Source organism: Neltuma alba, unplaced genomic scaffold (genome assembly GCF_004799145.2).
Source record: "Neltuma alba isolate B1F8T4 unplaced genomic scaffold, ASM479914v2 tig00004405_pilon, whole genome shotgun sequence".
Lineage (NCBI taxonomy): Eukaryota > Viridiplantae > Streptophyta > Magnoliopsida > Fabales > Fabaceae > Neltuma > Neltuma alba.
This window is the reverse complement of record NW_021633693.1, coordinates 1-27,300: the sequence shown is the minus strand read 5'-3', so window position 1 is coordinate 27,300 and position 27,300 is coordinate 1. Positions and strand designations below refer to the sequence as shown.

Sequence of the window (27,300 nt, the reverse complement as noted above, 5' to 3'; positions counted from 1 at the left end):
GAGAATGTAAACATTTTGCAAGTGCTTCTGCAAGGTATATACTGTATTGGATCCTTCCTGTATTTTAAATTTGGAGGAGAAAAAACTGATATGATCCAAACTGAATGTGTTTAGAATAAAACACTTGACGCGGTAAATAATCCAAATACTAAACACTCAGTTTGCTCCTAAACTTGTGCTCAGTAAAATCAGATTTATTCAACTCCCATGTTACTCGTTAATTGAGAGTCGAAATATAATATGCAATTCAGTATCTGTTTTTGCCGTATATATGTGCAGTCCAACGTTTGCCCTTCCTGGAAACGATGCCGAAGGAAGGCCAAATAATAGTTCAGAGAGATCCGACGTTGCTGCTAAACATTTGGAAGGTTTCAGTGATCCGTTAATTGTTTCTAATGTGAAAGACACATCAACCACCAACACAAAGGAGTGTGAACCCATTGTTGATTACCCTGCCTCACCCATTGCTGAAAATACCCAGGCTGAAATAGTAGATATAGAGGACCTTTGCAAGGGTGATGATGACCCTGAGGAATTTATCACAATAAAGCTCAATGAAGAGCGTTTGAATTACTTTGAACGAAGTGAGATGGAGAATTCAAATGTTGTGGTGCTTATAATCCAAACAGGGGAAAATCTATGCCAAAGATGAAAAGTGTCAGTCGTTTAAGGACTGAGCGTATGGTGTAAGTATTGACTCCCCTCTACTCTCATGCCTATTTATTATTCTCTCTCGTCTATAATCCAAACGAATGATGCCAGGGTATGTTGTTTAATGGAGTATCTGAATCAGTAGGGTTACGATTTGTAATTAATGCATTACTTGGTTTTTGAGGCTCTTATAAATACCCTAGTCTTCTAATTCTGCTCTTATGTGCTCCGTTTTCCTGAAGTTATGTGCTTCCTGATACGCATCCTCTCTTAGCTGAGGTAGGTATGCCTCTTTTTTTTTTTAAGAGCAAAAGAAAAGTTTGTCGTATGAAGCATCTCTGTTTAATCTTTATTTTGATCTGCAGTTCCCAGTGAGAGAAATTGATGATCCTTCAAACTATCTTCTTGTTATGTGGACACCAGGTGGAGTATTGTGAAAAGAAATCATATATACGTACAGTAGTAATTTAAAGAAGAATTGAACGCATGTGTCTTTTGCCACCCAATTGATTTGTACAAGTTATTTCATTGGTTTTGGGTAAAAAATTAGGAGAATTAAAAGAACCATGTGAGGCAACAACTCAGAACCAGTGCAGTTGCTCCAACAACAACTGCTTCTTTTGCAATAATATCAAGGAAGCGAACAACCAGACAGTACCAGGAACTATTTTGGTAAGTTCGATGCCGTATGGTTGGAACTCTAATTTCGAAAACAAGATGTTTGATAACAGTCCATTTTAACCCTGCAGGTACCTTGTCGGACTGCAACGAACGGGAGATTTCCACTGAATGGAACTTACTTTCAAGTTAACGAGGTAGATCATCTAAATGGCCTGATTACATCCACGTCATGCTTCAATATGATTAATTTGTGATATGTTTTGCAGGTATTTGCTGATGCCGCTTCCAGCCAACACCCAATCGATGTTCCTACGAAGTGGCTCTGGAATCTTCCAACTCGAATTGCATATTTCGGGACTTCAACCTCCACATATTCAGAGGTACGGATGGAACCGAACATAATATATAGATTTGACTGTGTAGTTATTATAAATGGTACCGGCCAAAGATTTGATACATCTTTTGATATTATATGAAATCAAAACAGGTTTGCCCTTGGAAGAAATTCAAGAATGTTTTTGGAGAGGTAAGATGGATGGAAACAATGTTGTTGAGTTGTGGTAATTTAGAAAATGAATGGGTTAAAATGGAATGTGACAGCGGTGGGATTTTGCATTTGCTAGGGTATGTTTGTGTGAGAGCAACTGATCGGAAAACAGGAGCTCCCAGGCCATTACCAGACAGATTTCACTGCAAAACAGCAGACCAGCAAATAATGAAGAAGAAGAAAAAGCAGAGAAATAATGAAGATTTGAAAGGTAATGAATCTGTAAATGGGTGATTAATTAGCGCTATGGGCGCATGTGTTGTGAATCAAGCATCATGCTGTCTCTGATCTTGAGTTCAGGTCTTTCATTTAACTCTGGGGCTATGGGGTTTCGGACTATGCTAGGCCCTTCCATGGACTAAAAGGGTATTCTTGTTTGTATTTAGAATATGTTTTATTTAATCTCTCTCTCTCTCTCTCTCTCTCTCTCTCTCTCTCTCTCTCTTCCCCACTTAGTTAAGTAACTCTCAGACATTCAAAGATTTTGCTGAAACAAGCAGATCGCGTAGGATTATGGTCATTTTTTAATAAGAGGAAACATTTATGTCAATATATTGCAATGGCATTTACCACAATTCATTGGTATCAAATTTAAATTGTTTGGATAAAATAGACAATTTAGATATGATTTTTTGTTAACATATTTTAAATATATAGTCATTGTAATACACACCCATAAAATTCAAAATAAATATAAATTTTAACTATCATCTTTAATTTTAAGAAAATGAAATTATTATTAAGAAACTGTAAATTAAATCTTCAGATTCATATCAACCGAATTATATTTCGATGATTAGATCTACGTCAAAATAATAAACTAATGATATTAGTGGATTTATTTATGAGGCATAACCTTATCTTCCAAATTGGATAAAACACATAAGATCCATGTTCATTTCCTCACCCAGAAAATTCTGAACGTTTAACCTTAGGTTTCCTTTGGGGAAAGAAAAAAATGCCTTCCGTGGATATCTTAGTTAACCTGATCATCTAAGGCAGAATTGAGAAATGCAGCAGTAGTGAATATATTACACATGAATAGAACAACTGCAGTTTTGACCAAAAAAAGGAACAACTGCAGTTGGATTCGCTACCCCTTTTAGAAAAAAAACAAAACTATATTTGGAAATTGGAATATGTTCCCCCGGTCCTTCTAAATTACCCAAAAACTTACTAAATATTGTCACAACGTGCATCATCTTAACATATACGCTATGTCCTTTTGATGCTGGATCTCCTCATTCCACAATTCCACGTTAATCATAAATCATAAGGAGTTGGCCAAAAAAAGAATAAATCACAGAAAGATTGTATAAGGAAACAGCGTTTAACGCTGCAGCTCAGGTGCCTGAGTCGTTTCGTAGAAGCCGCGGTGGGGGTCGACAACGGTCTGTGAGGACCATCCCTGCGTTTTACCGGTTCCATGACGGAGTCTCTGGACCTGTACGGCAACGCCTGGCTCCTCCGTCTCTTGGTCCTCACCACCGGCTCCTCTTCCGTATTCACAACCATCCAACTCTCCTTTACTTCCCTCCTCCCTTCGTCAAGTTTTCCTGATACTACGATTAGCAATTCCAAAACCATTGTTTTCATTTGCGCGCCTCCCTCCTTCTCTTCTCGCTCTTCCCCTTCCTCTCTGATCTCTGCTTCGATCCTCATTTCCTCGTGATAAACTCCATCGTCACTCACTCCAACTCGAACACTTGCCTTTCCAGCATCTTGGCCCGTCTGATCTCCTCCGTTCCCATCGGAGTGGCTTCCGTTAGGTGAATTGCATTGAAATTCAGCATCATCGGAACAGAACCGCAGATTAAGATCAAAAGGAATGCCGGCAGCAGGGGAGGACTTCGGTATTGGATTATGAGAGGGAGGGAGGGATGAAATGAGACGAAGAATGTTGAAGGAGCACATTTGAGCCTTGGAATAACCATGGCGAGTGTGGTCAGCTGAGGGAGAATTGAGGGTTTGATGGCAAGAATCGAGACACTGACGAGAGGAAGGCATAAGGGTGAGTCCAGAGGTGATTGGAGCCTTCACTCACGTAGCCTCGATCATGCAATGTCGTGCCCACTTTTTGCTAATCTGGACAACGCATCTGCTTCTGAAATTCACGAGTATTTAGTTATTTTTAATATCTTTTAACTTTGCTAAATGCTCTAGCTTCCCCCCCCCCTCAAAACCTTTTCATTCATACACTTCGAAGAGAGAAATGGGGAATCATAATCTACAGGTGAATTTGGATGCTTTGAATGAATAGAAAACACCTGCTGGTGCAGAATGCATATTAAACCGCGTCACCGGGGAAGGCCTCTTTTTTCTTTTTCTTTTTTTTTTGGGGAACCTACGAGTTGGTCAGTTAAATGAAGGCTTTTTTTTTTGTTACCCACCCAGTTTACCGGAGTTTTGTTCCGACTACATCTGGATCCGACTCGCGTCGCACAACTGGCTATGGTGGATGAGTCTTCTAACTGAAATTTCTACATACGCTGAAGTTTAAACTCGAAACCTCATTTAAGCGGTATCAAACCGCTTACTACTTGGACCAACTCTCGTTGGTAAATCAAGGCTATTTTGATGAGGGAGTGAGGACCGAACTTCATGTTGGGTCGTTTAAATGGATGGTAAGAAAGAGGTGATGCTATGCGCATCCCACATTGGGCCTTGGGGGTCTTACTTGTTTGATGCTATCATGTGAATTAGGCACGCGCTAGAGATTCCATTATTGATGTCCCAAGCAAGCGGACACAAGTTTTGCTGAAAATGGGGAAGGCCATCGCCACCTCTCCCTCGAATATTTGGAAATATGGGTCCTCTGCTGTCTTGTCTATGCAATTAAATTAAATGACACGTCTGCCCTTGTTGGATGACTTCCATTTTGGTCGTCTCTTCCTCTCTCCACAGTCAACGCCATGACGTGGCATGGTTCTTATTTCTCGACTTTGAAGCCCAAGCCATTATGGGCTTAACACTCTTCCAATAAACACTGTCCGCAGCCGGCCCAACCTAACTCCCAAAGCCTCATGATTTCTCTCCGTTGTTTTCAAGAGATATTTCTGTGGCTTGAAATATATTTTGCTTTTCACCCCTCACTTAAAACATTCAGATAATCAAACTTAAATTCTCTGTGAGGGTCTCACAAAGACACAGAGATAATCTCTCTCTCTCTCTCTCTCTCTCTCTCTCTCTGGCTCCAGATATACGCTCTCTTTATCGACTCTGTTTTAGGGGAACTGCGGAAGGAAAACGATGGAGGATTGGGGGCGGGACAATAGTTAAGTCCAAACTAGTTGGTATTATTAGATTTCGCATAGGCTTTTTTTTTTTTGAAAAAAAAAGAACTTGAAAAGGTGTGGTGAATATAAAATTCTTTGAAAAAATTCACATAATTAGGTGTTAAGAGTAAACGTACTCTTAGAAGCTCACCCATAAGAATTAATTTTACTAATTTGGATAAATTAACAAAAATTGTTAAGTTAGTTATTTATAATAAATAAGTGTTATCCTTCTGGAATATTTTTGTGATCATGTATATTAACTAAAACTATAATGTGATGAAACATTTAACATATATAATTACCACAAAGATTATTTGAAAAAGTGAATAAATATAAAAGATAAAGTGAATTAAGATTTTATATTGAGAAAATAAAAAAAAAAGACTGTCAAAATTAAAAATTACACATAATGACCTGTTCACAAAAATTATTATAAAACACAACTAATATAGTAACGGGTCCCTATTTGTAAATTTGACTGTGTTTTTTTTTGGCGAACTTATATATTTGGAGGTATCCCTCTGTCTTTATTATAAGAGACATTGATTATTATTCCTATATAAAGAGACACTTACAAGTTGTTCTACTTTTGTGTTGATTTATATTTTACCCGTTATCTCCTCACATTCTCTTTACTCTCTTTCTTTTAATAATTAATTGTTCTCTCCATGCTTCTCTCTTATTATGAGGGCATTTTAGATTATACTTTTTACACATTAATTATTTTAATGTTAATTATTTTTTTATCACATACTTCGGTTATTTGTCTCATAAGAACGGAATATTTATGTTGAGGACATTTCATGAAAGTCCGCTGAAGAATTCGTAGTCCGCAGGAGCATGATGAGAGGCGGCAGATCTTTTGCGGGGGAATACGTAAGTAATACGTCATGGTTAGAAATCAGAATGGGAAAACTGCGAATCCAAAATAAGCATCTTATTTAGAATTTTTCACAGTTTTGATAAAAACACCATGTTAGTTATAATTAAAATATTAATAACATATTAAATTCAGAGCTGATGTGTGCTGGTTAAGAGAAAGCAGAAGGAAGAATAATAATTAAAATAAGGAAATGAAAAGGGCGGAGGGAGAGGCGGGACGGACCACCACAAATGAGAAGCATACCTACCACCGCAACAGCAGCAAGACACGACGCGCACGCCAATCGTTCCCCATTTGGCATTTGTGGTCACCATCGCCTCCCTTTTCCTTCCCTTCTTCACCAAACCCTCCCATCCCATCCCACCCTTCCCCTCTATTCCTCTTTCTCTTCTTACCCTTTTCCTTTTTTTCTTTTTTTTCCTTAAATATTTATTCATCCATATATATCCTATCACTAATATATTCTGATAGTTTATTATAATTTATTCATGATCAGCATTTAATGACAACTTTCATGTTGCCTATTTGTCATTAAGGTTTTTTTTCATGATTACATGTAATATTTCCAAAAATAATCCTTTCATGATGATTCATCTACTTATAAATATCTCAGATCAAAAATAATAATAATAATTATAAATATCAAGGAGGTCACCCCTGCTGATGTGATGTTGGAGTGAGACTACTCCAGTGACTCTAAAACCCAAATCACTTCACAAATGTCCCCCTTCTATATTCTTATTCACATGATAATGCGTCATATAGAGTGTTTAATTTTTAATTTTTTTTGGGTTTGAGACACACTACCACCAAAATATTTTTTTTTTAAACACGGATTTGAGATATTTTATCCAGGCTTCCAATTTAGGATCATGAATGATAATTCCGTATTTCAGATCAATACTGTTGAAATAAAAGATCTTCTCTTATGATTTTAAAATCTATAGAAAAACAATTTTGTTAGACAGTCTTATGCATAAGAAATTATAAGATTAAAATGGAGAGAGAGCAAGGAGGCGGGGGGAGGCGATGGTTGGGATGAAAAGGCGGAAAAGGTTGGTGCAAATTAAAGCGGGGAGACGAAGAGGAAGGAAAAGAAAGGCAATTATTCAATGTTTATGGAGTTTGTTAAGTGTTGACCTTATTACCATTGGCAATATAATCAATCTTGAATCTCAGACTTGTGGGCGGTCGGTAACCATTTGTTCCTTGTCCATTACCTATATTTTGAAGCCAAGTTATGCATTCCTTCCGCTCCCCATCACTGCCAGCAAATTCAGGGTTATATATACTTCGATTTTGTTTTCCTTTTTCGGAATACAAAAGAGTCATGAACTTTAACTTAGAGGTGTTACTGAAAAATCCTTCATTACAGAATTCTTTTAGTTAGCAGGAAGCCTGAAACTAAAAAGAAAGAAAGGTGAGAAATAAGGCAGTCACAGTCTTGTCCTTCCCCTTTTTGCAGCTCCATTATCGTGCCCATTAATACAGAGATCGCTTTCGGGAGAGCAAGTTGAGGTGCCTCCACGTCGTCACGGCCCCACCGGCTGTAACTGCATTAGTTCCGTCTCCAAATTATGCACCCAATTCTGCAGCTACCAATTATGATCCCATTGCCTTCTTCTTCTTCTTCTCTCGCTTGTATATGCTCGCCCGCCACTGCTACTTTACCAGTACTGTGATGGGCTTATTTACTTGGCCGGTAACATTATGTGGGGCTGTTTTTTTCCAAAAAAACAAAGGGTAAAAAAAGAAGCAGATGCTGCCGGCTGATGAATACATTGTCTGCCCTTCCAAAATTATCCCGGCAGTCGAAGCCCTGTCCTATTTATTTGTACTCCATGTGCTCACGGGAAATGCATGCTTGTTAAGAATATTATTATATTCTACTTCATTTTGTATGCCGGGCCAATTTCAAACCAATACAATCACGCAGCAAACTCCTTGTATGGCGACGTTTCACAATTATATATGTATATATATGACATGTAGTAAAATATTATTTTGTTGTTAGCGTAGATGAAGAACTCAAAAAAAGTGTCTTCCTGTTCACCAGAAAAAATAAGAACAGGGTGTCTGCCTCACATGTAGGCAGAGCGACGCTTTCAAGTGGTGACAAAGAGAAGTGGATGGCAGTGTTGGGGCAACGAGGACAGTGAGCGCGTAATCGAACCCGACTCCCAGATCCACGTCTTATTCCATTATTACATTTACCCGCCGCCTCCACTAAAATAAAATCACTCTTAACTCCAGAACACCAACATGATTCGCGGGCAAACATGTGCGTGAGAGCGTGAGCGTCTGACATCGGTAACAAGACCCATGAGCTCAGTGGCGAATTATTGTGTCCAACCCAAAATGAATTACGTTATTATTATATTGAAAGACAGAAAAAGGAGGACACCGCGCGCAAGACGTGTATACAAGCCAGGTGATGAAGTAGGGGTTTTTAATTTATCCTGGCCCTTTCTGGCCTGGCCTGAATTTAACACGATTGAGAGTTAGGATTATCACTATATATCCCACAGTGATAACAATACAATAGAAACATATAAAAAAACAAAAACCTACGCTCAGCCGGACACAAGGTTATGAACACCTACTCTATAGGCGGCTCAAAACTCAGATCACACAACCAACTAACGGGGCATTCAATCCAAGTATACACACTAAATCACCATGGCACTGGGGGTAGGTAGCTGCCACGTTCGTCGCTCGCCAGAAACTTTTGAATCACATCACATCGTCTCTGTACAATGGACATCCCCCTGCCACCAACCGCAGGGGGTTGCCTTCCTATGCTTCTGCTTTCGCAAATTAACTCCTTCCCTCGAATTTAACCATCATATCATTACAGTTGGCAAAAAAAAAAAAAAACCATCATATCATTACAGAATTATAAAACTATAACAACGCCATCATTCCAATTTTTTTTTGTTTGCCTGAACACCGCCATCATTCTAAATACGTATACAGTGCAGCGAAATAGAAACTGATCTTTATTGCCCTTTTTCTTTGTTTGTCTTCCTTCTCCTCCAAACGGCATCGTATCAGAGGCTTTGCAAATCTTGCCGGCCGCAGGAGGAACTCAGCGGAGTCATGTCCATGGGATAGCTGCCCAGTACTCTCAAGAAAGAAGTAAACTCCTGCACCTCTGCCAAGGCGTTCTGGGCCCTCACCTCGGCCATGGAAGCTTCAAAATCCACGTAGAACAAGTATTCGAAGTGCTTCGCAGTGCCCACATTGGCGTCATCCACTAGCCTGATCGGACGGTTCCGGTGAGGCCTGGACTCGATCTTCGTCAGGCTAATGTTCCTGAATGCGAACGCCGACAACACCTTGAACAATACCGACGTCCCTTTGTCGTGCGCGAACACTATGCTCGTCTTGAACGGCCTGTCCGTACGGGGAATAATCGGTTCTCGGGCAAGCATAACAAATCGGGTCACATTCCCCGGATCGTCCTGGATCCCGTCCGCCAAAACTTGCATTCCGTACAGCTCCGCGGCACGCGCGCTCGCGATTGCCGCCGTGTCGCGGAGGTTGTTGGTGGCGATGAACTCCGCGGCACCGGCTGTATCGTCCACGGCTTCACGTGCCACGTTGAGGCCGAGCTTGGTTAATGTGTGCTCGCACTGAGCCAGGGCTTGGGGATGCGAAATCACGCGGGTCAGGTACTCTTTCCGGACTCCAGGGAGAGCAAGAAGGCAGTGATGGACCGGAAGTTGGACTTCGCCGACGATGTGGAGACGATGGCGGAGGAGGAGGTCGTAATTCCTGTGGATTGAACCGCCTAGAGAGTTCTCCACGGGGAGAACTGCTCGATCGGCGATCCAGAGCTCGACGGCCTGGAAAGCCACCTCGAATTGATCGCAAGGAATGGCTTCGCAGTTGGCATAGGCCTTGGCGGCGGCGGCTTCAGAATACGCTCCAGGAACCCCCTGGTAAGCGACGCGAAGCTGTGAGCCGTGCATCGGAGCCGGCGAGAGGTCCGAAATCGTGAGAGGCTTGGGCGGAAGAGGCCTGTTATTGTCGGAACCGGGTATGTTATCGATGGGAACCAGGCTGAGATCCGTGAGGGCGGAAGTGTGGCCGTTGACGGTGGGGGCACCGTTATTACTGTCGGGGGAGGAATGTTGCTGAGAGACAACCTTGCTGGCCAAAATGGCGCAGGAGCTCTGCCAGTCGGTGCGGTTGGAGGAGACTCCATGGGAGAAGCCGGGAGATTCGAAGCCGTAGCTGCATTTGACAACAACGGGGGAGGGAAGGGGGCGAGTGGGGATCGGAAATTGAAGAGAATGGGAAGGGGCGGGGGAGAGAGAGCGCATGTCGAAGATATGAGGAGGGAAGTGAAGAGGAAGCAGAAAGGAAGGGAGCGAGCGGAGCCAAGCTTGGTGTTCTCTTGAAACAAGGGAACGTCAAGCTGAGAGAAAGAGAAGAGGCTGAGGGCTTTAAATATAAAATGGGGAATATGAGAAGAAGCCAAGGCGAGCAGAGGAGGAGCAGGCATCCCAGAGGCCCCGTGCTTTCACACCACTTGTGGTTTGGTCAATCCCACACCTACCCCGCCCAGCTTTCCCTCCTTTTGGGTTAAAACATGTCATCATATTACTAATTACTCCCATTATTACGAATACTAATTACTAATCTTATTAATATTAATATCACACGAAACCAAACCCAAAAAACCTAACCTTATGTTCCCTGCCCTATTGAACCTCATTGATTTATTATAATTAATGTTATATTGATTTTTGTTAAGAGTGTGTTTAAAAAGTTTCTCAATTTTTTATATATATTTAATGTTTAAGCCAGTGAGATGATTAAACAGTTAATCATATTTCTTCATTTCCTAAATTTGGCACTCTTTGGCAACGTCAGGTGATCTTGACACCAGAAAATTTTCTCAAAGATGATGCGTTTGAGTTGGGACACGTACGCCGCCAGTTGGGCCCCTATGTGACAAATGAACACGTGTGTCTAAGTTCAGTGCCAACTAAACTGAACGCAAGGCACGCGAATGGACCCAATTGTTTGGATACCAAACTCTCTCGCCTTTCCTGGGTTACCAATTAACCCCCCAGTTCATTCCCCAACTGAATTAATTATTTAATCATCTTTTTATTTAATAGTAATTTGCACAGCCTATATGCAAAAATTGGCGATTATTTTAAGAATTCGCAAATGAATAAAACAAAAGGTGAGTGACAGAAGCTTTCTAGTTCTCGAAGGACGCCTCTTATTTCAGAAAAATCCATCATACAACGTTAAAATGACTAGTTTTATATTGACAATATTCTTCGTGTGATTTTATATTTAAGACTAGACTTAATACTTTCTAATGAGTATATAGAGGAGATATTTTTAATTTTGCACTGATGGTGTTAATTAGGAAGAAATAGATTTTTTCCCCCGAATTTTAAACTTATTTTAATGAGGTAACTAATTTTCAATGATCTTTATGAGAGAGATAAAATTGGTCTATGTTTGGATCGAGAGAGAGTAGATCAAAATATTGTGGGGTCGGTTTCTTTTTTTCTTTTTTTTTTTTGGGTGTGTGTGTGAACGAAAACGCGACTTCCACTGAATAAGAAATGAAGCGCCTCTGATGGATTGTGGTAGGGAAGAAAAGCATAGAAGATGCTCCACCAATCATTCGGAGCCACGCGGAGCATTTGGAATTGGGGGCAGTCATCATACGTAGAATCATTGTCTCCCAACCCTCTTTACCAAATACTATATTCTCCGGATGGTTGCGAACTATCACGAACATTCTTATCAGCATCATTAAAACCCAATTAAGATAAGTATTTTCTTAATCTTATTCGTGCATACCGGGGCACAAAGCTCTCTTTGTTATGAAGTTACCATCAGCCCAAAACTTGTATTTAGTATTATTTATCTAATTAAATGGTGTAAGCTGCAAGGTCGAGTAATTACATTATTGAGGCTTAACACTTTTTGTTTGACAATAAAAGCTAGTTGTTAGTCTTTCTTCTGAAACGTGATAATATTAATAAAAGTAATTATCAAATATATTTTCTAGACTCCAAATTGTATGGGAAATCAAATCAATATTAATATCGCATTAATATATAACCCATATACAATGACAACATTCGCAGGTTATATACGTTGGCAGCCTACAAGGACCATGGATAATTTCTTGTCTTATTATACATTTCATACAATTCCATACAAGATTGTTTTTTTATTATTGTTTTAATATATACTCCTCCGGTCTTTAATATAGGACCTAATTGTTGAGTTGGTTTTGGTCCTAAATATAAGACCCATTTCTTATATTTATCAATGTTCTCTAAAGTACCCTTATGAATACTCCCTCAACCATAATCAAGTAAAAGGAGGAGAGAGGGTATTAAGAAAGATGATTATGATGTTTTAGGAAAAACGTGTCACATTTCTTATAATTAACTAACTTCCTTAATTTAATCAAATTAGTTAAATAGGTCTTATATTAAGGACCAGAGGAGTATATATTTTTGCCTGAATATATATAATGTTACACATTTCATTAAAATTTATGCTTTGAAAAACAAAACAATACTCCATTCGTTTCTTATTATACGAGACATTTGATGCTTATGGTATGTTCCTATATATAAGAGACACTTAAAAGTTGTTTCTACTTTTTTGTGTTGATTTCCTATTTTACCCATATTTATTGTCTCTAACTCACACTCTCTCTCCCTCCCACTTCTCTTTCTTTTAATAATTTAATTGTTTTCTCCCATGCTCTCTCTCCTTATTAATGAGGGTATTTTTGGAAAAAAAATTGTACTTTTTACACATTGATTGTTCTTAACTAATTTTAACTGTTTTTTTTATCAACGTAATTTAGTTATTCATCTCTTATAATAAGAGACAGAGGGAGTATTATAAACATGCTTGATTTATTTTTCTGGTCCCGTGGACACCACAAATTCGAAGGTATGTTTGAGATAGATAACGATCTTTACTCTTTTTGGCTGAAAACAAAAGAGCTTTACTCCATCCTTTTTTTCATCCTCTCATTCTGTTCTTTTTCAAAATCTGAATCGGAAGAGTAGACTTCTTCCGTCTTTATTTAAATATCTGCTGCACGAGGGGCTGCGAGCTGTAATGGAGCTTGGACGCACACTTCTGAGCACGATTACTAAATCATTTGAATCTCAAGCTTTGAACAACATACAAATTACCAAATATAATTTACGCTGAAATTCGTCTGCCTAATGATAGAAAGTTAAATCTAAGACGATGAAGTTGCATCCAACAGCAAAAGAATTGAACTTTAAAATATAATATTATATATACACCGCCAGGATGATGAATGAAATCCCGCCACAAAGCAAGCAGGGAGATTTTGAAGAAGGAATGAAAACTACGTACATGGTTAATCTAGCGAGTGACAGCCGGAATCAGATCCATCTTGAATCTCAACGGACACAAAATATCTCCACCACAAAACCTATTTTACTAAGACATCTCATCCTGCGTCAGAAATTTCCAGAAAGCCATATAGATATGAAATGAAGATGTCGTGAGAATGGGTGTCCCTCGAAGAGGACGTGATTTTGATGAGCCAACAAATATGGCGCCTCAGAGCCCAACCCATTTCACCCACCTGAAAACTTTGCCAACTCGGAAGGGCAATCCATAGTCTTTAGCAACAGAAGGCTCACTTCTAGCAGCCTCGGCTTCAGTCCAATCGTACACCCCCCGTTCTTGCCTGCTCCCAGGTACTGTGTTATCCAGAATAACAGCCACAACAAACGCTACCACCATGTGTTGTGATAAAAGCGTGTTCCCCACATAGTTCAACTGCCAAAACAACATATTAACTCATTTCTCACAGTTTCTGATGAACTCCAAAGTACAGTCACTTTTAATCAACCAGCATTCAGTTCAAGTTCTAAAATAAAACGAAGATCATGAGAATAAAGCTAATTCATTTACATTCATTAACGAGTTCACTGTTTCACCACGTCCTTACTCGTATCTTTTAGTTTTACCTTGTAGAAGGAAATTCACCTTTAGAAATGAAGCTTCCCATATCACCATTAAATAAGAACTTAGTCTCAGCTGTCTTCTGCGAGATCATGGAGATTTTACCAAGCTTGATCACAAGGTAACTTTTCTTTTCCCTTTTTTTTTTTTTAAAAAAAATGGAAGATCAATATCCTATCTAACATCATCAGAACCAAACAAAAAGAATTCGCTACAGAAAAAGGACATTACAGGATAACACGAAAGACATACCCCTCCGGATCTGCTATGAAAAGGCCCGTGGGAAGCCACAATATAGGGTTGAAAATAACTTGGCACGGACATGTTGGAATTTGGAGCTATACCATATTGTTGAAAGTAGGCAGGTATGGAGAGAGAGAGAAACAACGACAACCCAATAATAATCACATTGCGAGAGCTTCCAGCTTCACTATAACGTAGATTTGACAAGCCCAGAGCAGCGAGCATTGCGCACATAAAGCACAAAAGAGCAGCAACTATCACGTCAGGAATTGAAGCAATCAACCCCCCAACCTTGCCTGTTACATAGCATCAATATGTTCAAACGATGATATTAATCGAGCTCAGAATTGTGAATTTGAATGGAAAAGTCATTCAAATAATTTTTCATTCAAATAAATGCTTCCCTCGTCCTCACGAGGTACCCATTCTCAGTATCATTGCAAACACCATAAGTTTTGCTGAATTTCGCAAGAGAAGAACCTCTTACTCAAAATAATTGGATAGAGTACCATAGATCAGTTGAAGATATTCTTACAGTGGAGGAAAACAAATTTACAGGACAAATCCAAGGATAAGATTATAACATGCGTAGAGTGAGCGAGCATGTTAAATAAAGTCATAAATCACAATAGGTAACTGCGAAAACCGAAACAAGATAAACACTTACCCACAAGAGACAACACTATCAGAAAGCAAGCACCCAATTCAACTGCCCTGCGGCTTCCCATTTTAGTCACAGCAATTGTGTGAACATTTTCTGTTAGTGTGGTAAATCCAGTTCCAGTTCCCCAGAGGCCAGCCAATAAACTAGAAAGTCCCTCCAAACCAATTCCTCGACTAAGAACTCCAGGAGTTGGAGGCTTGGATGCTACCAATAACGAAGATGCATGATAGGAACCAACCTGAAGAGTCAAAGCAAAGGAGAATGAAAACAATATAGATTGATTCAATAATAGTAGTATATGGAGAAAACTGCAACAAAGAGTCCGTCACTTCAATTCAGGGACCAAAAGTGATTAAATTTGAATAATTTATAATAATAGCACAAGCAAGGTAGAATAAAATAAAAACACAGGAAACATAAAAGGAAAAGACAATGAACCCACCGAATCAACTGATGAGACTAAGGATACCACACACATAACAACAGCCACTTTCCAGTGGAAGATTGGAGTTCCCCATTGTAGTGGATAAGGAAATCTAAACCATGGGGAAGATTTCAATGCGTGAGAAATATCAACTCGACAATACTGCGTCCTCAGGACGTGGTTTCTGCAGTGGTCTGATACCATATTAGAGGCAGGTATGTTTATGTCACAGCCTTTGTAGCTATAAGCTCCTGCTTCAGTCAACAAGAAAGCAATTGCCCATGTGATTGCCAGACCCAAAGGAACCTGGTAGTGAGGTGACATAAAAATGTCAAACTTATGAGAATTATTTCGTGAAACAAGATAAGTCAACTACTAAAGAGCATCTAATTTGGAGCAATAATATTGAACTTACTGCAAATATTAGAAATGTACGGTGACCAAGAACAGATATCTTGCGTAGATGCTGAAGATACAGAGAAAACAAGTTTTTTAGCATTTTATAGCAGTGCAATGGAAAAGGCCTCACGTAGGGTAGGAATTAAGAAGCTAGAAATTAGAATGTTGATAAAAGTTAAAGTTCCATTTCCACACTTACAAGAGAAAAAACAATAACTACTAATATCTGTACTACACCAATCTCGAGGCATTTGCCAAGCACAGGAAAACCATAGCTGAAAAACGAAAGTCCAACAGCAGCAATGGTTGAGCACACAACCACAGGATTGATCAACCTGAAAAGAAAATTCAGAGCGAGGCTGTTATCAATTTCAATGAACTCTTAGGATACAATATTTCCTCCTAAAACACTAATAAACAAATTTCTTCAGGAGATAATTGAAGTGGTCTCCCCAAAAGATATTTTGAAGGGCCACCACATAAATCTCCGTTCAAAAGTTCAGGCCCCCGTATGAACCTTTTCTGACATTTAATCAATTACAGGGCACATTCGCAACTAAAAACCTTGCAATCATGTCTTTCCTTATTTCTTGTAGTCACGACAATTGTAAGTGCTGTTGGGCAAAAACATGAAGCTGGCACTAGTATTAAAAGAAACAGATGAGCAATAAAACTACAAAACCATACCGTGCTAACAGTGTCATGAGTCCAGTATATCCAAGTAAAGCCTGAAAAGCTGATCCAATAATAATAGCACCTTGTAGTTCTTTCATTATATGCTTGAATTTCTATAATTTAAGAGAGAAGTCAGTTATCTTGCATTCAGTTAGTTAATCATAAAATTGACGGTATGCGATGGAAACTGAGAAGAGCACTAATATAACTTGTGATATAAATTGTTGCGAGAGAAAACAATATGGTTAGAGTGAACCACAATAATCAAAATCATATCGACAGCATCAAATTGGAACGGAGGACCTACATTTTCATTCAATCCCTGGAACTCCGGGGAGTTGATTATTGCCAGTGCTGGAGCCAGATAAACAAAAGAAGGGCCCTGTACAAGGGGCAACCTGGACCCAAAAGTAGTATGCAAAAGTGTGCTCACTCCCGACATGAAGAGCACTGTAGATATCACCGCAGAAGTATCCTCCTATAGCCACTAACACATCAGACGGCAATATGCACATAATTACTGGCTACAAACGAGATGTGAAATGAAGAACAAAAAGAGTTATTTACAATCACTCACTTGAGTGCCCCCCATGGCAGGAGCGATGACGAGAGGAATGACAATCAACGAACCTAACATTGAGATGTAATGCTGCATACCGTATAGACCAATGGGAACTACAAAACCGGGGGAAAAGTATCGGCATATTTCAAACTCTCAGCCGTAGGGAGAGATAATCTCATTATCTCATAATTCCATCATAATTTCAAGTCGTGATGAGTTAGTTATTCAGTTAGCGACTGAAAAAGAAAGACAAACACGTCTTACCAAGACCAGGGGAATCCCGGAGCTCATATTTCATTCGCGACCGCTTTGACGCTAGCCCATTCTCTCCTACAGACTGAGGCAAGACATCGATCACTTGCTCGCGCCTTATCGAACTCCGCGGCCTCGACGACTTGTCCACCGGCTTTACTGGTGCCTGGGCATTGGTACTGGGAACCGAGCGCGTAGGCGCTTCGTCAGGATCCCTGAACTTCACCGTGTGTTCCTTCTTTGGCGGCGGTTCAACCTTCTCACCTCCGGCCTCGCCTTTCCCGGCCAGCGATGACCTCGCCCGACCCGCTTCAAGATCCGGGTTGGCTGGAGCCTCTCTTGGCTTGGGCTGCAAGGTTATCTGACCAGAATCGCTGGCATTGGTCTCGCCGGAGAACTTGGGCTTAAACCCGGTCCTCTTAGCCCAAGAAGACGGTAGTGTTGCCCTGGTATCGGGCTCCGGCGGCCGCGGACCGGGAGGCTGACGGGTGCTGGGATCGGATATTGACATTTAACAGCAAAATATACTAGCTGCGTTTAGCTTGTGTATGCCTGCGGATCTGATCACTTTGGTAAAGTCTTGCAGAAATGCACATGAAAGCCACAGAAATGAAGCTCCACTGAACTCGTGGGTAATGCCGTCGCGCACATGCAGTTGTACAGAAGGATTGATCGCGTGTTGGAGTTGACAAGGAGATGGAGAACTGATGAAACGAGAAGAGTACAGAAACGCGTGCGAGAGTGAGTGAACTGCTACTCAATCAAATTCCTTGATATATGCAGCAATCTATCAATTTTCTTGGTTGCGGAATATTTCCTGTTTAAAAAAGTATCCGCTAATTGAAGATATTTACAGTAATCCCATTGACCCTCTTAAATCATGCCGGAAAAAATTAGAGGTTTCGCTGGATGAGCAATGAGTTTAGAATAGAATTGTGCGGGGTTGAAAAATAGTAATATTTGCTTGTTTGTTTAGGAAATTTAATTTAAATTACTATTGCAAAATATGCAAAGAATTAATTTTCAAAATTGTAATTGTAGATGTAAACCACTATCGCTGTTATAAAACATTATGAACAATCATCGTCAATTCGTCATCATCAGATATTAAGGATTTTTAATAAATTAAGAAACATGGTTACATTTCAAGAGAAAATTGAAGTCTTTTTAAGTGTCAATTTAGAAGATAAAAAAATATTTTATATTTTACGACTCAAATTTTTTTATATATTTATCTTAAACAACACAAAATTACGTAAAATATTATATTAATCGGAATGTGGCTCAAAAAGATTTACAAAGAGTTAAAAAAAATTAATAAGAGTAGTTGTCCTAATTTCATATGTTCTTCAATAAATGTGTGTTGGTTGTTGCCGAAGTTGTTGAAATCGTTTTTGGCTAAGGAACTGGATAACGAAAAGGGGTCACTTTCCATCTCATGAACAACACACATGGTATTAGCAGAGCAATATTGAATGGTCAGCCAATAAAGGTGCATGGCAAATATCGGTGCTGTTTTTGTTGCGATATTTTGGAGAGAAAGATTCGCCGCAACGAATGCTTTCCCTGCTACTCCTGCATGCGCAGTGCGAACCAACCTAATTATTTGGCTGCAATTTTTAGTTGAAACGTCCTTTGCATTCCCCGCCACTTGCCGCTTTTTATTCATTAAACACCCCACTCTTCACTTCTCTTTTTATACCATTTAAACCTATGTGCACAAACATATTAACACCGAGTTCAAACTTAAAATATTATCCAATGTCATTGTGGCAACTCACCACTGACAACTTCACTATCCACTCGCCGCACCATGAAAGCTAAGCTTCTCTTGCTCTTCATATCTATTCCTCAGGTTTACTCTCTGTATCAATGTGTGTAAGACGCTACTGGCATTTTAGCCAAATACAGGTGAAACTCTGGCAACAAAAAGGAAGTTTGCCTGAACTATATTTACTGTAAACTCACAGACTGAATTTATCTTTGCTCGCTCTATCCTTATTTAAAGCAAGTTTAGATTTTTTTTTTTTTTACCTGAAAAGCAAGTTTAGATTACTTTATAAATTTATTTCATTGTTGCCGTTGAGTTGGGTTGTGTGGGGGTCATTGGCCTTTTTGGCTGGCAGTTTAAATTTTTGGTGGTTGCATGAATGAGATGGATTCGGTGCTCCATGCATGCATCGATAATGACTGATTTGATAGCCTTCAAAAAACTTTTTCAATTCAATTATGGCAGTATGTATGGACAGGAAAACCCAGAACTGATAATTCCATGCCATATTTAGTCTGCCCATTATTAAAAAAAAAAAATTCAAGTTATATGCAACGAGATTATTGTTGGGAGGTTTTTGAGGAGATATGCACGCATGCAGTATAGCAGAACTGAAAAAAAAAAAAAAAACAGGGAATTTCATGATCAGTGTGATACACAAAACAACAAATCCGTCTCTATCTGGTGTGCAAGTTGGTACTTTTGTTTCATCCCATCCACAGTCTTTCCATTAGTCCCCTGATTGCCTGGTCCCGAGGTTCCAAGTTCTTGCTTATTTTCCTTAATTCCTGTGTTTCATGCGTGATTTACTTATTGATATACAGCGTCCTTATATTCTTTGAATAGACACAAGTTAGAAACTACTTTATTCCATTAAATTGGTATGAAAGAAGGGGCGGAGGTACTGAAGATGAATTTTTTCCCCCTCTTCGTCTTTTTTTCACATTTCGTTATATATTCCTTATTCTTACAGAAAAGAAATAAAAATAAAATTTTGACTTGATTAATAAACTTTATTAAACTAGTTACTTGTAATAAATATAGGTTGAATTTTCTAAAACATTTTTTAATTATGACTACTTTTAGATGAAAACTTCTTTATAAATTTAAATGACAAAATAAATTGAGATATTATATTTAAGATTAAATATAATTCTTATTCTTTGTATAAAAAAATAAATACAATTCTTATTGGTTAGGGCGGCGGCAGTAATAAAAAGTGAAATGAGTGAGTGTGGGGGCGCAAGGTACTGTTGACAGATGGACGATGGAGTGGAAGTGGGACTCGCTCACAAGCTTATCGCGGAAGCCATAATTATCTGCCCCCATTTTTTCTCATTTTCTAATTACTGGGGGGGAAAATACAAAAACAAGAAACAAAAACAGAGAGAAGAAGAAAGCAGGTGGAGCAAGCAACGGCTAGTTTTTTGGAGGTCCATTTCTGATTCCTGTCTGATCCCCAGCTAGCCGTTTCGGGGACGAAAGCGATTGCCCCTCGCGCTGTCCCCGCTTCCTTTCCATTATTGTTAATTATTATTTTTACTTTCTTCTTCTAATGGCTTAATAATACCAAAAGAATATTGGAAGCCGTATAAAGTGATTTTACTTCTTGCCGCCTCTCGATTTATTTGTGTGTATATGTATAATAAGGTATAATTTTTTTTCTAAAACATAAGTATCTTTCTATTTGAAACAATCCTATTCGAGACATTATCGAGTATTAAATGTAGATACCTCTCTCATTAGGAATTCAAACCTTGATTCGCTACTTTTTAAGAGACTAGTCCCCTGCTACGCCCAACCCTCATTGGTAGTACAATTTATTATTAGTAATTATTAAAGTTAAATAACCAATCGACTCATACGAATTCATAATGCGAAAACAGGGAACCACGAGCACGAAATGCTAAAACAGGGAACCGCGAGCACGAATCCGTATGAAAGCACAGTTTGGCGCCCGGATTTTTAGTGCCCCAAAATGGGCTTCTTCTTCTTTTTTTTGGGGGCATCACACTGGGCTAAAGTTTCCCGAAAACGACGCTTGTGGGTTTTCCCCATCAAAAGAGACTTGCGGGCTTAAGTATGAAGCCCGACTCAAATTTTAATTGGGTCTCGTTAATATGCTACTCCTGAAAGTGAGGTTTTCAGATCACCAAGTTTAACCAAACCTGGTAAGAGTGACTGAACCGAATTAAACAGGGTATAAAAAACTTGCGGTCACAAGGAGCAGAGGCACAAAAACTTACTCGATTTATTTAGGCTTGATTCATTTGGTTGGTCCGAGTTAATTAGGCCTTTTTTGTTTTTTGGCTTTTTGTTAAGATCCGAGTCAGCAAGCAGGGAAAAAAACAGCACAAGAGATAACACGCAGCTGCAGTTCAATGCGACAACCTTACCTATTCTCATCTGACCAGCACATGATGTCTTATACCGGTATTTTGAAGCCTCTTACACCTAACTAGAGATAGGTTTATCAGTCCAATTCATAAGAAGTCAATGGCTTCATGTGTGATATTTATAAAGAAGGGAGTTGTTTGGTGTGCACACATGATAATATAGTTTTTGTCTTCATGATGGTTTGTGAGAGAAACTGTGGGAAGGAAAGCATCAATTCTAAGTGTCGTTTTCGTCAATTAACTCAATTTCCTGTTACTAGAAAATCGCCCCCACCAAACTGCAAGAAGCAACTTAATAATCCCATCATAGTCTGAACATGTTTGTTAAATGTCTCTTAAACAACCATTCATTCATTAACTGAACATACAGTACCTTTGTTATTTCACCTGCAGGGTAATTGGCATCAGATATTTGTCTGATCTTTATGTGGGTGCTAAATTGCTTTCGTTGGTCCTTTTGGTAGTTGTTTTGATGAGGTTTTCTTGATTCTTCCATTGCTCGTTGTATTTCGATTCTGTATAATGAAATCATAATATTTCACGTTAAAAAAGATTGGATTCGCACACACTTAAGTAGATGAGATGTCGTTTTACTTTTATTTGTTAAATTATTTTATATTGTGTGCATTTAATGAAGCTGTCGGCAGTGTGAGGAAGACCCGCTTCACATGGATCTTGGCTAAAAGTAAAAATAAAAAAATAGTTTGAGAGTTTGGGCACCTTGGCTTTGTCTTTGGATTTTGCTTTGCCCTTTATCTGTTATCATTTATCTTTCAAAAGAACAGAAATTGAAAATAGTTGTTATCATTCCTGGGTTGGTTGAAGAATGAAACATGTACCGACATTTTCATATAAAGAGGGAAGATCTAATTTGCTGTTGAAAGAGAATGATGGTATATGAGATTTGCAGAAGCAACCAAACATCCTTTAAATCTAATTCTGACCAAAAGCCAATTATTCTGCTGGCTCCTCTTATTAGTTTACTGCACTTGACAGCGATGATTCTACATGGCTAGTTTCTGAATTCCCTCTTTTTCAGAGTTAAAAGTTAGAAAACAGTGCCTTAATATAATCATGATGCCACTAAGCTTGTGATCACTAGCAAGAGTGTAACTCAAGCTACGTTAATATGAAGAAAATGCCTAGAAAAGTGCGTTTCTTATCAACCTATTTTAATTTTTCCTTTCAGGAGATACTGATGCAGGTTTACTTGTCCGCTGATATGGGTTTTAGTACAGGATTTACAGTTGTTCTTTTGTTTCAATAGGTTCTACTATATGTACACTTTTTTTTTTTTTTTTTGTGCTTCTAGATACTTTTTATATTGTTTTGAATATCAATAAAAATGATTCTTTTTCAGAAGAAGGGGAGAAATAACTCTCGGATGCTGCCTCCAGGATCCACCACCCCCTTTTCTGGGGGAAATGTTGCCTGAATTTGAGACCTTCAGCCATAAAGATAGGCATTGATGAGTACTATAATTTGAAACCGAAGGGTATTCAATGAAATTCTAATATTGTTACAAGTCTACTAGTATTCATGTGACTTGGCGTTAATAATCTAACATTGTTCAACAACAACCACACGGATCAGAATTCACAGTTCCACTGTATTATTCAGTGGATGAGATATTAATTTAAAAACGTTCCTCATGGATGAACCATGCGAACTACTTGTTCTTAACTCAGCTTACTTTTTGACAGCAGTTTAATAACTAATAGAATTACTTTTTTTTCCCCTCCAAGTTGTGATAAGAAAATTACGTCAAAACAATGGGCACACTTAAATCTTTGTCCCAAGTCGTGGCATGTGTGACTGATCTGTGATGCTTATTAATCATTATGAAGTATCGCCTGAGAAACAGCTGACCACAAGGTTTGCAAGTCTTCTTTTCTTTTCTTTTTTGCCGTGAGTAGCAACTTGTTAAGATGCACTTTCTAATATTGCTTGTGGAGGAAGGTTAACCGTTTGGATTCCCCTCGAAGCCTTTATTTATGAGCTGTTCCCTGGAGTTCCAAGAAACAGTACGGCACACAAGTTTGAATGCGAATTTGTCCTAATTTTGTCAATTAAAAAGGGTGTTTGTTTGGAGACAGAATTTCTCGGAATTGCATACTGCCAACACACAACAATTCCTTCCTCTTGTTTATATGTGTGCACTTTTAGATTAATATCGCAAACCAATGGGATCCAACCCATCTTCAAAGGCACTGACTGGCATAAGATTCTCAAGAACTGAGTGCAACTAAATGAATAAAGAAACTGCCAAGTTTGGATGGGCTAAAGAAAGGATTATAACTTGGAATCAACATTTTGACGTCTGAATCGTATTAAGCATTGGCAAGTCCCCTCCATAAATAGATGTGTAGTGGTATAGGAACTTCCAAAAGGGGAAGATCCAAGACAAGAGAAGACAGGCTAGCTATAGTTGCCAGGGGCCTGCCCGGAATTTGCTGCATTCGTGGCTACGAATGAATGAAACACATGTACTTTGACTTGGAACGAATCTTTCTGTTCTATCATATGCGGGGGAAGTTAAAAATGTTGTTGTCGAAACTCAAAGCAAGCATGTCTTCTCGCTTCCCCCTTGTATTCAAATTACGATCAAATTAACTGATGGATCTAAATAATTTACAAAGTTGTCATCATATACGTGCATAGAGTAAGAGTTGTATAATTTTAATCAAGGTGTAGCTTTGGTCGTACTCATTCAATAATTTTGAAAAGAACCGCGATGGGACAAACAGCTTGGGAAAAGACAGTATATGATGGCATTTGGAACAGATGAGGCGATGGAGGCTCTAAGTACAGTTGGTGAATGAATGGGGATGGTGGGCTAGAGAGAAGAGGGAGAGGGCACTGTGGAAAAGGCGGATGGATTGGATTCGTAATATGATTATTGAAGGAAAAGGGTATATCTATTTGGGGGCGGGGCCGCTATTGATGTGTCCCGTCTCATGCCCACAATGGCTTCCCACTCTCACACTCACCGTAATGATTCCCCTTCGTCTCTGCTGTTTGTTCTGCTTGTCTATCATAGATTCTTCATTTGAATGCTTTTTTTGCCAACTGCCTTGTAGTTTAAGTGTCATGAATATTTCTTTAGATTTTTTTTTTGGCGTAAGTGGGAACTTTCGAGTTGGATTCTGTTTATAATCTTAAGCAGTTAATAACTGCTTCTCTAATTATTATTTTTTATTTAAAATCCTCTTTTATCCCCTGTTCCTCTCCCCACACACATTCAATTTGAGGTTTCAAATGCTGCCTCATCCTCCCTAATTTTCTGTCCCCTCCCTTAGCAATCCCTTTTTTTTTTCCCTTCTCCTAATTATTCTCTGTGCCGCCCTGTTTTTCGATTCTGCTCTAGTTTGGTTGTTTAAAAAAAGGCACTAAAGAATGTAACTGTTGAGTGTTGACCAAAGCTTTAATAATTCATGAGCCAGCACTACTTCTAACATTTTCATGCTTTTTTCCCCTATACCATCACTAATTAATGAACGTAGCATAATTGGAAGCACTAAATAAGATAGCTACGCTCTGACATTAAATACTTTCTTTTGATTTTTGCGAATGAAAGTCACTAGATAATGTATTATGGGGGCCTGCTTTTAATCGCTCATCATGTGTTGGGGGGGGGGGGGGATAGGAGTTGGTGGCTCTTTGGGCCTTTATTTATTTTATTGGTCCACTCTTCACTATCACATTTTCTTACTTCCCCTTCGTCATTGTCATCTAAATTCAAATGCAGCGAACGCCTTCTTCTTGTTTTTTTTTTTGACCTGAACTCTTCAAATGCAGCGATCGCCTTCTTCAACCTTGGAACTCTTCATCTCTGAACAACCGAAACAACCCAAGGGACTCATTTCTCCAAAAGTTCAGATCTTTACGAGTTTTCTGCAAAATGAGAGACTTGGTCTCTTGTTTCAGCGAGAACGCAGTTGGTGTATCTCATTCTTCATGTTCTAGCTATTCCAAAAATGCTTGCATCTCGCCCACTCTCTCACCTTCAACCCAAAATTCAGTCTCCTGCGTCTACAAAATCGTCCTCTCTACGCAGAAGCAGCTGATAATCACAGTCACATGGTGTAGAACCCACTCGAATCAAGGATTTAGCTTGAGCTTCGGAGATGAGGACCCTACAATTGCAGCTGCAGCATTCAGACTCAACACAAATTCACGATTCTTCAGGAAGAAGAAAGGAAGCAAGTTTCTCGAATCTGACGACTCAAAGATCGAAATCATATGGGATCTTTCAAATGCTAAATACGAATCTGGCCCCGAACCCGTTGATGGGTACTCTATTCTAGTCCTCATAGATTCGGAAATTGGCCTACTTCTCGGGGATGTGCGAGAAGAAACAGTGACAAAGAAGCTCAAAGCCAATCCCTCAATAGCTAAAGTCTCCCTAATCTCTCGGCGAGAACATTGTTCTGGAAATACCCTTTACACGACGAAGGCGCGGTTCTGCGACACAGGGTCTTGGCACGACATTTTGATCAAGTGCAGCGGAGAAAACGATGGATTGAAGTTTCCAGTATTGTCAGTCTGTATAGATAAGAAGACTGTGATTCGAGTGAAGAGGCTGCAATGGAATTTCAGGGGGAACCAGACGATCTTCGTCGATGGGTTGCTTGTGGATCTGCTATGGGATGTTCATGACTGGTTTTTCAATCCTGTTTCTGGGCTTGCGGTGTTCATGTTCAGAACTAGGAGTGGAATGGACAGCAGATTGTGGTTAGAAGAGAAGATGGCACGGAAGGAGAAAGATGGAGTGGAATTCTCCTTGTTGATCTATGCCTGTAAGAGCACATAATGGTAACTTCAAACTTGTAATCATCATTTACTTCTTTTTAACTCTTCAATTTCTCATTCTTTCTGATTTCTCTCGTCTGGCTTTTTTTCCTTGCCAAATCTCTCGTCTGGCTTTTTCCTGAGGCATACTTGTTCACTTTTACACAAATGATAGGATCAACGTAGTTTAGAGTGGCAAATATTAGATTTATCTCAAACCAGTGGGTTTTTTTTTTTTTTGTGGAGTCATGTTTGCCATGTTCTTCCTTGTAACCAGAATGGTACTGAACCAAAAAAAAAAAAAAGAGTTTCTTGCAACCGGGGAAGGATTTCGATCATGCAAGTATGTATTCATTGGTAAATGGTCAAATTGATGGATAGATTTAGATTAAGAAAAAAGAAAAGGGGAAGCGAACTTTTCGGGATTATATGACAGAGGATATCACCGAATATTTGGTAAAAGCGCAATAGGGGATCACTTTGATTGGCATGACTAATTGCTTTTAACCTTTTTAGGAAAATAAGTTTGAGAATCCCATGAATGATCATTATTTCTCGGACTTAGACACACAGTATTATTATCGGATGGTCTCGTTTTCGTTTTCTTTTTCCATGGACTTTTAAACCAAAATCAATATTAACCGATTTTTTTTTTACTAAGTTGAATAATGTATAAATTTGACTGGTAATGCTAATTATCATAAAATATATAAAAAATTTAATCACATAATATTAAGTTAAAGGTTTTAAGAGTATTGTGTGTTTTTTAATATATAGTTTATTGACTCCTATATTTTATGTACCTCCGGTTTTTCATATAAAATCTAGTTGATTAATTTAGAGAGATTAAAAAAATTAGTTAAGTTAGTTATTTGTTATGAATAAGTATTGTCTTTTTTAGAATATCCTTACTAGCCATATATATTAGTTAGAATTATCATTTGATGAAACCTTTCACATATAACTATTACAAAAACTATTTAAAATAAATAAATAAATATGAAAGATAAAGTATATTAGGATCTTATATTTAGGACCAAATTGAAAATCAAGTAAACTCTTATATTACATTAAGGTGGTAAACAAATCCAGAGTTTCACTTTCAAGTAATCATGAATGAGTGGAACTTGGCTTTT

The 27,300-nt window shown here is 38.8% G+C and overlaps 3 protein-coding genes across 3 annotated transcripts; 1 reads left to right on the top strand and 2 right to left on the bottom strand.

Moving 5' to 3' along the window:
• Nucleotides 1-8,898: 8,898 nt before the first annotated feature.
• On the bottom strand, nucleotides 8,899-10,338 carry LOC114744624 (arogenate dehydratase/prephenate dehydratase 6, chloroplastic-like). The gene has a single exon (XM_028932790.1). It carries the CDS (start codon nucleotides 10,306-10,308, stop codon nucleotides 9,031-9,033), a length of 1,278 nt encoding a protein of 425 aa, XP_028788623.1. The 5' UTR covers nucleotides 10,309-10,338; the 3' UTR covers nucleotides 8,899-9,030.
• A 2,900-nt stretch (nucleotides 10,339-13,238) lies between these two features.
• On the bottom strand, nucleotides 13,239-18,092 carry LOC114744625 (nucleobase-ascorbate transporter 12). Its single transcript, XM_028932791.1, has 10 exons — nucleotides 17,219-18,092; nucleotides 16,970-17,067; nucleotides 16,700-16,870; nucleotides 16,405-16,505; nucleotides 15,917-16,052; nucleotides 15,734-15,784; nucleotides 15,337-15,624; nucleotides 14,898-15,132; nucleotides 14,240-14,526; nucleotides 13,239-13,801 (listed from the first exon to the last, which is right to left on the bottom strand). Exons 1-10 carry the CDS (start codon nucleotides 17,715-17,717, stop codon nucleotides 13,580-13,582), a joined length of 2,088 nt encoding a protein of 695 aa, XP_028788624.1. The 5' UTR covers nucleotides 17,718-18,092; the 3' UTR covers nucleotides 13,239-13,579.
• A 7,072-nt stretch (nucleotides 18,093-25,164) lies between these two features.
• Nucleotides 25,165-26,217, top strand: LOC114744626 (uncharacterized). Its single transcript, XM_028932792.1, has one exon. It carries the CDS (start codon nucleotides 25,275-25,277, stop codon nucleotides 26,184-26,186), a length of 912 nt encoding a protein of 303 aa, XP_028788625.1. The 5' UTR covers nucleotides 25,165-25,274; the 3' UTR covers nucleotides 26,187-26,217.
• Nucleotides 26,218-27,300: the final 1,083 nt, after the last annotated feature.